Here is a 14,317-nt window from a genome sequence, read left to right as displayed (position 1 = left end):
AGTTAAGACATTTATTTATTTATTTTTTATGATAAGAGTTAAGACTTGTGAAAATTATTAGTATATATAATACATTATTATTATTACTCTCTCCGGTCCTATATATAAGAAAATTTTCAAAAAAAAATTTGGTCCCATTTATAAGAAAAAGTCACAACTTTTAAAGTACATTTATTGTTTAAAAGACTTTCCTAGCCCTCATTTAATGTTGGTCCTTTCAACAATAGTGGGTATATTTAATACTTTACAAATTTTTATGAGGGCATATTTGTAAAAGCATTCAAAAAATTGCAACAACTAATGATTGTCTTGGTTTTGATGATTTTTGGTTTCTTTTCTTATATAAAGGACCGGAGGGAGTATTATTATTTATTAGGCAAATGTTAACTTGTGCCTTCAAGGGCACATGTTAATGAACTCATTATAGAAATACATATATCAAAAGTCGTGTAGTCAACTTCTTAAAAGTTAGAATATTATGTTTTCCAATGAAAAATTACTCTTTTTAGGTTCCTTAACATGTGCCCTTAGGGCACAAGTTAACATGACCCTTATTATTATCATTGGGGGAAATGTTAATTTGTAGGGTGCATGTAAGTAAAAATTTGTCTAAAAATTTGTGTCAATTTATTCTATTAGAGATTGAAAATTAATGTTTTGCAGTTTTTTATTTCTATTTGTCATTAAAAAAGAATTTGATTCCAAAAAAGAAAAAGAAAAAGAATTTGATGGTTGCTCAATATTTCCTTCAAAGTTGCTCCCATTTATGAAAAAGCAATCAGAGACACACGAACGAGGTTTATACACAAAAAGAGCCAATTGAGAATCGTACTCAATTTGTTCAATTTGTTGAGCAATTTGAAGAGTCGGTTGAGAAACCATCAAAGAATTCGGCTTTGCACCAAAAAAAGAAAATTAGGCTTTCTCTGCTTCCTAAAAAAAAAACCGCCTCTACTCTAATAGGCAATAGCAATGAAAATATGTGTACTCATCCACACCCAACGCATCTAGACAGTAACACTACTAATTCTTATAAAGAAATGTTAAATTGACACAAAAGATGATATATATCGAATAATTACATGAATTCTATATTTTTGGTCTCTTTCAAACAAATGAACACTATTGAGTGTACGGTGCTTAGATAGCATATCAATTTTTTTTTGTCAAAATATCATTACTCTTCCTCATATATGTACTTATAGAAAGCATTTGACAATACCATGATATATGCAAAGGAATTGGTTACAGGATCATTTTCTTTCTGCTTTTTCTTGCATGTTTGAACTTATGATGAATTTGACAAATTTACGATTTATTATTGTATTTTTGACAAAAACTACACTTTTAAACTTAAACAAAATCCGTTCATCATAATTTCCTCAAACTTAACAATAAGTTAGATTATATTTAGAATCAATTAGTTGTAATTGGTACGTAAAGTAAATTCCAAGGATTAAGATTGCACTTTTGATGTTAAGCATGCAAGATAACCCACTAATAACCCAAGATTTTGGTTGGCTAAACAATCACAATTAACAAGTTGGTTCTACTAACAAGAGTTTAGATGGAGGTAGGGGCGTAGCCCTTCATATGGGAGGGATAGCCTTGGCTACCTCAAAAAAATATTATTCTTGAAGTGGTCGGTATGTATTTATATTCGGCTACCTCAAATAATAAATATTGAGCTACACCAAATAAATTTAGTTGCAAAAATTAGCATAAATAATAAAGTAAAAAAATTACTACAAGATTGATATAGTTATTTGTATTGGTTTGATACTTTCGGTCTCAATAACAACGATAGAGAAACCTTATTCAACGATAAAAATTATCAAGACAATAGTCATAGACAAATTAAATGGACAATGAGTTTCTTGCAAATAACCTATTTATTTACATTTGAAAAGACATTATTAATCTATTATTAAATAGACAATTATTGATGAAATTGGATTCTCGAAACGCATTTTGCCCAATGTTTCTAAATAGCGATTTTTATGTTAAGTTGCTAAGATTTGTTAATTTTAGTCCTTAATTTTTTGTTAGAGATTAAATTCAAGACTAAAACCACTCTTTTTTTTTTTGTAAAATTTTAAAAAACTGAGACAAAAATTAAATAATTTTTTTAAAGACTAAACCTAAAAAAATATTTATGGGACTAAAAATATATTTTATCCTTAAATTTAATATGTTTGTTTAAAAAAAAAATCTTCTTTATAATTGGTCCCTGTATAATTTTTTTGCGAGCTTCGCCGCTGGATGGAGGTATGTGGTTACTTTACCATATACACGTATGAACTTCGAAGGGAGAAACGAGCTTGTAAATTGACCAAGCACTTTTCAAGAATTTCCTTTTGGAAGTGTTGGGTCCCGCTTGATGAATGATGACACAATCACTTTCACTTCGATTGAAAATAGAGAAAAGTGTTTTGTCCGATTAAGATGATGTGGAATTGAAGAAACTTGACGGTAGAGGTAGCGCCATGAAAAGCATTGTCTAAGCCATTGCTCCAATCATTATCTCTTGATAACGATATTGCTTGCATTCACCCATCACTTTTTTGGTTTAATTTGTGTATATATATGCTAAGGGTAAAATTATTTTTTGGTTTAATTTGAATATATATACCATGGATTTAGACAGAGTTAGAGTAACACCTATGATAGAAAGTAGAGAAGATAGCGAAAAACTTTGACTTAAAAGGTTTGAACATGTAGAGAGAAATTTGTAGATTTATAGTAAGACCAATAAATCAAGTGGAGGATATTCAAATCAATAAAGGCAAAAGAAGACAAAAGTTATAAAAGAAATCGTTAAGAAAGATGTAAAGATTAATGAGTTAGATATAAATATCAGTGGCGGAGCCACGTTGAATCCCGGGTGTTCAACTGCACACCCCTCAGATTTTGCAATTAGGCTTACTTTTCTAGCGTTTTCTATTCTGCACCTCCTCAAAAGCTACCTTTGCACCTTATTAACTTTATTAACTTTACTGATGCAGCCTACAACGCGAGTGGAGTTGAACTTGTGTCCTAAGCTTTAAATTGAAATTCATAACCGTATGCTATGGAGCATGATATGATTGATGTACGCAAAGTTATTGAGTGTTAGATTTATTTATTTGTTTGACAAATGTTAGATAATAATGGCTCATGCCCTTGCAAGAGAAGCCACATCCTTAGCTAGTCTCATGATTTATTATGTTATCCCACATTGTATTAACACTATTATTATTAATGAAATGCTATAAGTTTCTTTCTTTCAAAAAAAAAAATTGTTAGATAATAATTCACGTTTTAGCCCATTTAAATTTTATTGACAATTTAGCTCATTTAACACACATATACATATATTACAATTGAATTACATTAAATAATTATGATTAATAGAAGTTAAAAGGTTTACACCGTCTAGTAAATACAACTAGATAGGTAGCAATAAGGACATTTGATTTGTTCAGACACGATTTTACATATATCCACGCTTAAGATAAGTCATTCTCGACAATAGACTATTTGATAATTTTTTATTTTTTTTTTATAAAATTGCACCCCCTTAGCCAGGGTCCTGGCTATGCCACTGATAAATATGATATTTGATGTAATATTATAGTGTCATTAGATCTATGTAGTCGATCATATTTAATGCGATAAAACTTGTTTGTTGTTGTATTGTTATAACAACAACTTGTTAGAAAAGATTAACGAAACAATGAAGACAAGATGTTTATTAATGAAGTTCAGCTAGTCTTCGGCTATAGAGCAGTTGAACTACTGTTTATTATCGATGGAAAACTAAGGTTTAAAATGTACAACTTATATTTAAATACTACGATCCTGATTACTTTCTCTTAATTTATTTTATCGTTTGATATCCCCTTTAAGGCATAGGAGTACCAATTATATGTAAAGCATTCATATGTCACCATTTAATTAAGCCTATCTTTCTAAAAGAGAATGCAATCAGTTCAAAAAGAGAAAGAAATTCTTGTAAGGGTTGCTTTAACACTCGTGTACTTTCAACATGGCTTGATGACTTGAGGGATATAATTATTTATTTTACTGGTGCAGCCAGAGCTATTAGATGTTAATTTAAAGAATTTAAATTGTCTTTCTTTATTTTCTACTATAAGCTGTTATGAAGAGAGTTTATGAAAACAACTTATGACAAGCTCTTCTAAATTATCTCACAAGTATTTATGACAATTGAAAAACTCAAATAAGTAAATCTAAAAGGGTCATTCGAACTTTAACGGGCCAATTTGAAATAACATACCAATGAAAAAGCATTAAAAATTGAAATGCACTTTGAGGAAATTAGAGGCACACCCTCTACTTTTGTTAATGATTGAAGACAAGTTAAATCATTACTGGGGTGTTGTAATCAACTCTTCAAACTGAGATGCAAAGGAAAAAGCTATTGTTAAAATAACGGTCACAACTTATTGGAATTGGTGGGAAGTAAACTTTATAGTTTGTATAAATGTGAACTTGTTGAAGTGGTGGGCCATTCTGCTTTGGAATTTTTGGTGCACTCATGACAAGTAACCTTCAAACTTTCGGTGTGCTCAATTTTGGACTGTTGGTTTTGATTCACTTCACTTCCAAATGCTATAAATAGCACACTATCAATGACTTCTACTTTTACTCTATAGTCCCTTTTTTGAAACCTTGTGATAAAATATTAAGTTGTTATCATTTTTTAGTTTAAACATAAATTTTTCATTTTTTATTCTCTTCTGTTTCAGCTTTTAAGGGACTTAATATTAAGGGAAGAAGGTGGGGTTAGGGGTGAAATTGTTGCCATAAGACACATCTAATTTTTTTTCTTCAAGACCATGATCCTTGCATTCAATGGATGCACTTTGTGGAAGTGTCACTTGACTCTTGAACAAAAATCTATTGTAGACAAAAGCTTCTACTTTTGGATCTTCCATTTCTTTAATAGAAATAATCTTGCCACTTAGTCATAATTATCATTAATCATCATTATATCCTATACTTTTGTTGCTTATAGCTTTTGTGACTTCTACTTAAGTTTCACAATTTTTAGTGAGGCTTTCTTCTAGTAAGAAACATTGCAATATAACATGGAAGGAGCATTATTACTGCCACCAGGTTTTCGTTTCCATCCAACTGATGAAGAACTAGTTGGATACTATCTTAAAAGAAAAGTGGAAGGACTTGAAATTGAGCTTGATGTTATTCCAGTGATTGATTTTTACAAATTTGATCCATGGGAGTTGCCTGGTAATCTTCAATTTCACATTTTAATCATCTGCATCGTAATATATAAATAAACATGTAAAAAATAGTATATTTCAAATGTAAGGTTTGATATGGTATATCATATATAATTTATATCAACCTGTGTGAAATAGAATCTTTTATGTAATTTTTTCTGCATTGTTTATGATAAGGAAATTTGAGAAGCCTAATGCATGAGGTGTGAAATGCAGAGAAATCATTTCTACCGAAACGAGATTTAGAATGGTTTTTCTATTGTACGCGAGATCTAAAGTACCCAAATGGATCAAGAACAAATAGAGCTACCAAAGCTGGCTACTGGAAAGCCACTGGAAAAGAGAGAAAGATTGTGTGCCGGTGTAGTTCATCCACTATCACAGGCAACTGCAAAACACTTGTTTTCTATCTTGGAAGGGCTCCTTTAGGCGATAGAACTAACTGGATCATGCAAGAGTATCGGCTCACCGATGATCTTAGCCAAGACTCTCCATATTTTAAGGTACATATAATGCAGTAAGTTTTATGTAGCGTCTTTGTATTTTCACGGTCTCTCAATGTTGAACGCACGTCAATTGCAAGGCTATGATCTGGAGCTTTTACTTTAACGTGCGGTGTGGGTCAATTCCTACATAGAAAACAAACTCCTTAGTAATGTGTTAGCTTTGTTTTGACTTTAGCTTTAACAGAACGTTGGAAGACTAAATTAGGTGTGTGTTTGCACGCGCGTGCATATATGTGGTTGCTGTAGGGTGGTTTAGCTTTGTGCCGAGTTATCAAAAAGAATGAGAAGAGCAAGAGGGTTGCAACAAGTTCCATCAATGGAAGTGAGACCTCAATGAGATTCTCAAGTGACGTTTCTTCTCAAGCAAGTCACCTGAATAATGGATCACAAAATGTGGCTCCAATTGCCGAGTTTAACCATGTTTCCATAGAAACCAATCCTTCAAACTTCTGGATCTCCCCTGATATGATTCTTGATTCTTCAAAGGTATATATTTTTTAATTTTATCAATTATAATATGAACAAATGAGGAAAGTTGAGATTGAATGACTATAATTTGGAGATGTAACTGACAGTTTTACTACACCAACTGTAGGAGTATACTAAAGTACAAGATGCACTGTTTGAATATTTTCCTCCTAGTTGTGAATCACCAAGGCAATCATTGGAACATATAACAACTTCACCTACTTTATCCTACTCAAATTTTAATGCTGAAAATGAATTTTCAGATAATGTAAGTCAAAATGGATGCATGTCACCTTACTCAAGTTCTCAAGGGAATTTCATGGACTATAATGGAAATTGGGATGTTCCTTATGAGGTTTATAATCAAATTAATTCAGTCTCATATCCTGAGCCTTTCTAAAATCTGAAAACAAAAGGGAGACCATTCTCACTCTTTTTTTACTATGCCAAATTAGGATCAAGATCCATTTGAAGGCAAACAAGTGGAGATTAGAGTTATTGATAAATAATTGTGGGGACTGGTTAGCTGGAATTTTACTTGGTGTGGCATTACTAGGGATCTCTGGGATAACACCTTTTAATGTATGTCTTAGAGTCTTCTTCAAAAAAATGTATGTCTTAGAGTAATGAGTAGTAGTACCACCTTTTAATGTATGACTTAGAATGATAAATAATGAGTACTCTACATTGCTATGCATATATAGCAAGATGGATTTTCTCAGATACTTGGCCAATTTGCTGGCACTGAATGGATACTGAAGGATAGATTCTACTGGTCATAGTGATCTATAGCAAATTAAATATGCAGTAGAACTACAGGTTCAAAATGTTCAAATTCTAAATTTTGAAGATCTGAAAGTTGCATTATGCATTTGAACAACATGACTCTTTGTTTAATTTCAAATTTAAATATATATTTCTCACTTCATTTGAAAAAAAAAGCTGAGAATGAATTTGATGTTGGAACGGACATGACATTGATGCATCCAATAAAGTTTTTGTTGGCTCATAGTTTTTGCACTAGTTGGTGATAATTTAAGTTTGCAAAGGAAGAAAAGTTAAAGTCGTCATTTTTTACTTCTTAAGTGATGACTGAGAAATGTTAGGATTTAGATGTATTGTTTGTAGTCACAATTTCCATGCATTCACTAACTAAGTCATCCATTTGTGGCAGTTGGATCAAGATCAGAGGACCCATATTTCAAGCTGGGGATTTTAGAGTTTAAAAAACACATCAAAATCTACTAATATATGCTGACTGCATGAAATTTGTGTCTGCAATAAATCCAAATCCGAATTATAGACCATTAGACACGCATTTACATACCTTGAAGGATACAACTACTTATAGTACAAATGTACAAATCACATACTATTTCATGGTCAATCTAATGACATAGTTTCGTTATAAACATATGTAGAACAATATCACACATTTGACGCATCCTTACGATGTGTACAATCACATTAAGATTTAGCGCTGCTCACGTTTGAACTTTAATGAAATACAAAATCAAAACGTGAATTATCTGATCTTGATCCAAAAGTCTAAATCGGTGACAACATGATTGCATGAATTCTGAGAATTCAAATTCAAATTCATCAGTATTGGATAGTATTCCTTACCCCATAATGAAGTTCTAGTATAAGCTTGCAATTTTGGGGCTACAAAACACTTCTACTTCTTGAATAGTTGCCCTAGACTCATCACCAAAAATAGACTCCTTGCCATCTTCCCTTTTGGCATAAGACAATCCCAATCTAGACTTGGCTTGTCTCAAGTCACCAACACCAGAATTAGTATCAGGCCCAGCAAAACCACCCATAACTGGGGCTAATGGGGGCCCGATGAGAAGCCCATCAGCCCCAAATTGCGGCCCACCACGAGCATAATCAAACAGAGCTGCACCACTGCCACCAACCTTAGGCAAAATTATTGGTTCATTTTTATTTTCTACCCAATAAAATAGAAATGCATCAAATGTTTCATAGTAATCATCTGTGCTTCTATATCCTTCAGGGTTAAATGCACCAAACTTGAAAGAGTTGTCTGTGTAACCTATTATTACACATGGCCCTTTAAAATCACAACATTGGTGGAAATTTGTTGCACTAAATCCATCAATTGTTGCCCTGTAGCAGCATTTCAGTTCCTTACCTGATCAAAATTTTGTCAAACCACACAAATACATGTAAAGCCTAAGGATGATAACATTAAATAATAGTTATATCAGTTTATCATTTTGGTAAAAAAATAGTTTAATATTAACTATAACTTTTTAATTTTTGTTCGTAGATTTTTCTAAACAAATTTACTCTTAACAACCAGATACTTTTTCAAATTTAAATTTAAATCTACACCATAATTAAGAGGAATTCCAAAACTAATTTAGTCGGATACATATAGACACACACAATTATACACAATAAAAAAATCGGATAAACGGTCACCTAAATACTAGTAGTAACATATTCAACATTTTCATAGTAATTTTTTGCAGTAGCTTACTAGTTTAAAACATAAAGAGAAAAGCAATACCTTTCAAAAATGTTTTGTTAACTAGAGAAGTTGAGAAAGTGAGATCAATATCATGATATTTAATCTGAGGTTTGTCATCAACTCTCTTTCTGCCTATGTTCCAACCAAATAAACAATATGGACTTGTTTTCCTCCATTGGAACGATAGAGAATTTGAGATACAAGATGCCATCCGCAGATGACCAAAACTAATTAACACTATTCATCCATGTAATGCATTTCCACCACTAAAACACAATTCATCCATCATCTTATCCTCATTTGTTTTCATAAAGTAACTTGCATATCCCTTTCCATAGTCAATAATCACTAGACCCACTTCTTTGGAAAACTTGGACCACATTTATTATTTATTATTTATTATTATTATTATTAATATAAAATTAATAGAAATCATTTTTTTTAAGGGTAATACAAATCATATTTGATGGTTGCTTTTTTGACTCTCATATTTGCTATTTATCCTGAAAAATAACCTTTGAGAGATAACCTGAAGCCTTTAAAAACACAAAAGATGCCCTTCAGAAGTTATCTTCCCAACGGTTTGCGCATTTTTGGGGCCCAAAAGTGCAACGCTCATCATATTTTCCAATAAGGCATTTGAATTGAATGTGATACCATGTTAGCAATTTGCATATATAAGGTCCAACCATTCAAAACCTAGAATTTGATTTTCTTTATTCCAAACAATATTGTTGGACTTGCTCTCAGATAGAAACAAGAAAAAATTAATAGATTTGAAGTATAAAAATATCTGATGATAAAACATACTCTAACATATGAATCATCACAATCAAATATAAAATAGAAAATAATCGATATTATATATCATGAAAATAATGTATTTCCTTGCTCTTTATCAGACTCAATCTCCTCCATGAGAAGGGAAATGGTTGTCCAACACATCAACTCTTGGTCTCTCACAGCTAACAGAAAATTCATCACCATGTCTATACTCTTTGAAACACGCCAACCGACCAAGTTCTTCAACTTCATCAATTATTAAGTCCAGTTTCGCCACAGTTTCCACAAGCAATGAAGCAAAAGCAGCAAAAGGCAATGGTTCAGAAAACTCAAGACTAGTAATTACAATTTTACTCATCTGGCTTCTTAACATCTTACGTTCTTGTAGTTGTTCGGCTTCCATTGTCTGTTCAGCTGATACACTTTTGGTTTTCCAATCTAACAAAGCTGAAGAATCGGTTTTAACACTTGAGAGTGAGCTCTTTCCATGAGAGGAAGCTATGGTGGCGAGCATGTTGTTAGCTTGGATGTCATTGGAGCCTAAGAAGAGTCGTGGCTGTGATTTTATGGCAGTGTTGAGGTCTTGCAATGCTTCACGAAGATTATCGGAGAGAATTTCTGGTGAGCAATGGCGTCTACTTTTTATACTGTTGGCAAGTTCTATTAGTATTTTTGATACCTCTGCTGCTAGTCTTATGCAAGGGTCCTTGAACAGGACTCGAACAGATCTCGGTGTCTGAAAATAAAATTTATCAAATTAAAAGGAGAAGAAAAATCTAGAACGAGAATTAGTCAATTAGGGAGATATTGTATGATGCATATACTTTCAAATTTGTATAGTTAAAAGTATATGATACTTCAAAAAAATCAACCCCTAAGCTAATTCATAGGGTGAATGTCTATGTAGCACCGATACTTCAAAAAACCCAGAATAAATGCATGTTTGGTGTCTGAGACGTGTTGGTTTCCAATACTGACACATGTAGTTATACTCTATTATTTAATTTTTGAAATCATTATTGGTGTCGATTTTTCAGTGTCAGGGTCGTGTCCAGTACTCTTGTTAGTGTTAGTGCTTCCTAGGTGAAGGTGGCCTCCACTTTATGCAAGGAGGTATTTGGAGAGTGAAATTTAGACTAGTCTTAGGCTCAATGTCAGATATCACAATAACATATTTAAAATAGATTTTGATACCATCTTAAAATTTGAATTTTGAGGTCAATGAATTTCAAAAGCTAATTTATGGGGGGAGGATTGTCCAACCTATGATATAACCACTATTTTGACTAGACATAGGGTATCTCCAACAGAGAATATAAAGGTAACATTATCCTTCATCAAATGGTGAGATGCTAAGTTGTGATCAAATTTATGTTAAGAACTCAAATGTTATGTACCTGGATTTCTGTTCTCAAACAACCATGTAGAGCTACCACTGTATACCCGAATTGGCAAAGAACAGTTCCAACTTTTACATACTGTTGACATGGAAATTTGTGACAGTACCTAAAATGCCTTGGCTCCCAACTTCCATGTAATGCCTGCACAGTTCAAAACAAAACGATTTAAGGAGTAAGACATTCTTTGAAGCACTGGTGCTTTGAGGCACTGGAGCAAATATTAGACACGACACTCTGACGTAAACACCAATAATAATTAAAAAATATTTAAAGTGGTTGAATATGGCCACATATGTCTGTTTTGTGATTGTGTCGGACACAGACACATATCGGATACCAGACACCTCTTTCATCCAAAGTGTTGATGCTACACATACCTGGTGTAGAAAGTTAGGTGCCCTATGCTAATTAACAACTGATGTATGATAATTGTGAATATTAAAAAAATTGTGACCAAAAAAGATTTATGAATAATTTAGAATTGCTTGACTTAGGGCACATGTTGGATGTGTATTGATCATAACAAGAATGAATCAAAACAAGATGAATGGCTTACCAATGTTTCATCAGTGGATTTTGAATCCAAAACTGCTTTATAACCTTTGTATATTGAATCATCACATGATTTTATATCACCAGAAACTTCAATTTCTCCATTAAAATATTCACCGACACAAGCTGCACGAATTCACACCGTACAATAAAATGTTGTTATACAAAGCAAAACCTTTGAAACTATGTGTTGTAAATTTTACATACCTTCTATAGATTTGGCTAGGCCTTCAAGTTTGAAAGCTGTGGAATGACGTAGATATTCCCCTGACCAATTTGGAAATACTAAGAGACTCATGAAAAGGCAAATGGCACAGCCAATGGCTATGGTATAGAAGCGGTCACGTGCCATCTTCACGACATTATCAACTCGGTAACTTGAAACAGTTAACAAATTGAATGTCAAGAGAAATATAGCCACACCATAATCGTAATTCTTCTTTATATAGGGAATGAACCTCATATATGTGGCTGCAGATCCTTCCAAACACAACAATTGAGATAAAAAAAATTATTTTGGTTACAGTTGAGGAATTACTTCTTAAAATACCAGGAATGATATTTTGACAACATATGTCGTCGGATACCATATAAATATACAATTTTGTGCTTTCATTTATTTGTTTTCTCTCTTTCAGCCACGTACAGTTGCGTTGAGTGTATTTTTATACAGTATTTGCATTTGATGTTAAATTTGTGATGTTGAAATAACATTAGGCATAGATATACCTATTATAAAAACTGCAACTGCAATGAAAACAGCTTGAAGGATCTGACCAGATTCATTTGCAACATAATCAAGAAGAAATGACAACAACCCTGCTAATAATGTCCCCAATCCTCTATTCAGCCCTTTGCATAAAGTTGCCCCTGCCATCAAAAGAGATTACAAATTAAAATCATCCTTAACCTTATACTATCTATCTATCTATGTTACTATACTTTTAATATCTATCATAATTTTAAATTGCGGTCTCCGTCCAAAATTGCAGCCGCAACATCAAAGGTTTTGAAACCTTCAACTATAAGCAACTATAATTGCAGCTGCATCAGACACATTTATTTGTATTTTTCTACAATATCAAGGATGAAAAATAACAAAACAAGACCATTTGAGTTTAGTTAGAAACTGATATATACCTGCGGTGAATTCGAACACCACGACGACGGTCATGACAGCCCAAATAGCATTCTCGCCAATCCCTTTAAAGAGTGGCTCCAACAGAAAAAGCAATGATACAAGAGTAAGAGATAAACCAACTTTGAATGCATGGATCACCCTTCTTGGGTCATCATGTCCCACCTTCCATGTAGTCTTCCAAACTAAACACGGAAACCTTTTAAGCCTCTCACCAAAAACATGCATACGTTTCTTCCATTTCTCAAGGTTTTTGTCACTCTCATTCCTAGGTATAGCCATTTCTAGGCCATCATGAACTTTAGGAATCATTTCTTATAAAAGGGCTAGGTCTTATTATACTGATAATAGTGTAAGTAGCAAACAAATGTTTTAAACAAATAGTGATTTCTAGATATATGATATTGAGAACTCTAAACTTCTACAAGAGAGGTGAACTTTATATGGTTGTTGTATAGGGAGACAAGCTAAATGATACATATCAAAATTATGTTGCATAGCCTCTCCACAGCCTCCACCACCCTAGTATGCTAGTTTCTCCATTGTGCCGCCCTATTATTGACTTTAAGTCAATAAAGCTACTATGTTTGGCAATTAGACTGTGTATAAAAGTTTCTATTTTAGGCAGAATGGAAGCAACAATTTAGAGAATGAGAGCCCTACATTTAATTGCAGTAGTATTAAGTAAATAGGTTCAAGTACTATATTGACATAGCAAAATATCAGTAAGCTATAAAAGGTTATTTTAATATAGACTCAATGGAAAGTTTGAGTTTCCTTGGATTTCAGTCATTTAGCTAATTGACATAGACTCAACGGAAAGTTTGAGTTTCCTTGAATTGTTTTCAATGCAAGTGATTTGTCACCTTAGAAACTCTACTCCAAGGTTATTTTTTTCGTAAAACTAACGCCTCTCCCAAAAGCCTTGGATTGAAAGTTTTAGTCGTAAACATAGCTTCCACGCGCTGCCACGAGTGTGTCAACTCGCCTTACAATAAAAGTATATGTAAACATGAAAGATAATTATATATTTCAGATGCAAGGTTTAAATATCACTACTATAAATAAACAGAAAATTCTAGGTCACAATCCACATGTTAAACTTTTCAACTTTAGTAATCATTTTATTCTACAAATGTCCCAATTTCAGTGAGTAACGGAGTTTGGATCGAAGAAAATACACATTGTGGCCATTCCAGGTTGCATTGTCGCGACTACCAAAACGACACCAACAAATTTCTCTGACCAGCGATAGTTTACAGGTTCCATATTCTTGGTTCATGCATTGGGTTGCCGTGTCTGATTGACATCTATCAAGGATATTGTTGAGAGTCTGTTGGTAGAGATGTTCTCTATGGTCTAGGAGCCTAGCTCTGGTAGGAGGGTTCACACTCTATTTTATCTTTTCTTTTCTACTATTCTACCATTGTAGACCATTTAGTTCACCTTTCAATAAAATACAGTTTCTTTATCTTGATTTTACGGGTTCCATCGTATCAAAATAATGGTAAACACACATTTGTGGAGTCTTCCACGTTTTGCTTATATTACTTTTTAGCTACGCCTATCTGTGAATTTTGTTGTGACTCTCCTTACACAGGGATTTAATATATCTGATTCTGCATTTCGTAACTACAACTGGTTTGGCATTTAGGTTGTAATTTTATATTGCTGCAATTATTGACTGCATGCTGGGTTGTAAGCAAATAAATTAATGGAGAATG

The 14,317-nt window shown here is 32.9% G+C and overlaps 3 protein-coding genes across 3 annotated transcripts; 1 reads left to right on the top strand and 2 right to left on the bottom strand.

The window, feature by feature from the left end:
- The first annotated feature begins 4,649 nt into the window (after positions 1-4,649).
- LOC146901278 (NAC domain-containing protein 71-like) lies at positions 4,650-7,091 on the top strand. Its single transcript, XM_085733411.1, has 4 exons — positions 4,650-5,253; positions 5,463-5,749; positions 5,999-6,238; positions 6,348-7,091. Exons 1-4 carry the CDS (start codon positions 5,094-5,096, stop codon positions 6,618-6,620), a joined length of 960 nt encoding a protein of 319 aa, XP_085589537.1. The 5' UTR covers positions 4,650-5,093; the 3' UTR covers positions 6,621-7,091.
- Positions 7,092-7,479: 388 nt separating this feature from the next.
- On the bottom strand, positions 7,480-8,988 carry LOC146901277 (TLDc domain protein). The gene is made up of 2 exons (XM_085733412.1): positions 8,760-8,988; positions 7,480-8,378 (listed from the first exon to the last, which is right to left on the bottom strand). The coding sequence occupies exons 1-2, from the start codon at positions 8,929-8,931 to the stop codon at positions 7,861-7,863; spliced, it is 690 nt and encodes a 229-aa protein (XP_085589538.1). The 5' UTR covers positions 8,932-8,988; the 3' UTR covers positions 7,480-7,860.
- Positions 8,989-9,411: 423 nt separating this feature from the next.
- On the bottom strand, positions 9,412-12,975 carry LOC146901276 (aluminum-activated malate transporter 12-like). The gene is made up of 6 exons (XM_085733410.1): positions 12,596-12,975; positions 12,185-12,325; positions 11,663-11,935; positions 11,460-11,581; positions 10,901-11,044; positions 9,412-10,239 (listed from the first exon to the last, which is right to left on the bottom strand). The coding sequence occupies exons 1-6, from the start codon at positions 12,903-12,905 to the stop codon at positions 9,625-9,627; spliced, it is 1,605 nt and encodes a 534-aa protein (XP_085589536.1). The 5' UTR covers positions 12,906-12,975; the 3' UTR covers positions 9,412-9,624.
- Between the last annotated feature and the right edge of the window lie 1,342 nt (positions 12,976-14,317).

Source organism: Medicago sativa, chromosome 8, assembly GCF_051527215.1.
Source record: "Medicago sativa cultivar Bolivia chromosome 8, Bolivia_mono, whole genome shotgun sequence".
Taxonomy (NCBI): domain Eukaryota; kingdom Viridiplantae; phylum Streptophyta; class Magnoliopsida; order Fabales; family Fabaceae; genus Medicago; species Medicago sativa.
The sequence above is the reverse complement of the archived record's forward strand: the minus strand, read 5'-3'. Positions and strand labels throughout refer to the sequence as shown.

Bases quoted from the DNA above. Each gene is read 5' to 3' on its own strand.
- LOC146901278 (XM_085733411.1), top strand. From the start codon at position 5,094: ATGGAAGGAGCATTATTACTGCCACCAGGTTTTCGTTTCCATCCAACT. The intron at 5,254-5,462 runs GTAATCTTCAAT...TGTGAAATGCAG, and splicing joins TGATCCATGGGAGTTGCCTG to AGAAATCATTTCTACCGAAA. The intron at 6,239-6,347 runs GTATATATTTTT...CACCAACTGTAG, and splicing joins TGATTCTTGATTCTTCAAAG to GAGTATACTAAAGTACAAGA.
- LOC146901277 (XM_085733412.1), bottom strand. From the start codon at position 8,931: ATGGCATCTTGTATCTCAAATTCTCTATCGTTCCAATGGAGGAAAACA. The intron at 8,379-8,759 runs GTATTGCTTTTC...AATTTTGATCAG, and splicing joins TAACAAAACATTTTTGAAAG to GTAAGGAACTGAAATGCTGC.
- LOC146901276 (XM_085733410.1), bottom strand. From the start codon at position 12,905: ATGATTCCTAAAGTTCATGATGGCCTAGAAATGGCTATACCTAGGAAT. The intron at 12,326-12,595 runs GTATATATCAGT...TTTTGATGGCAG, and splicing joins GGTGTTCGAATTCACCGCAG to GGGCAACTTTATGCAAAGGG. The intron at 11,936-12,184 runs GTATATCTATGC...TGTGTTTGGAAG, and splicing joins AGTTGCAGTTTTTATAATAG to GATCTGCAGCCACATATATG.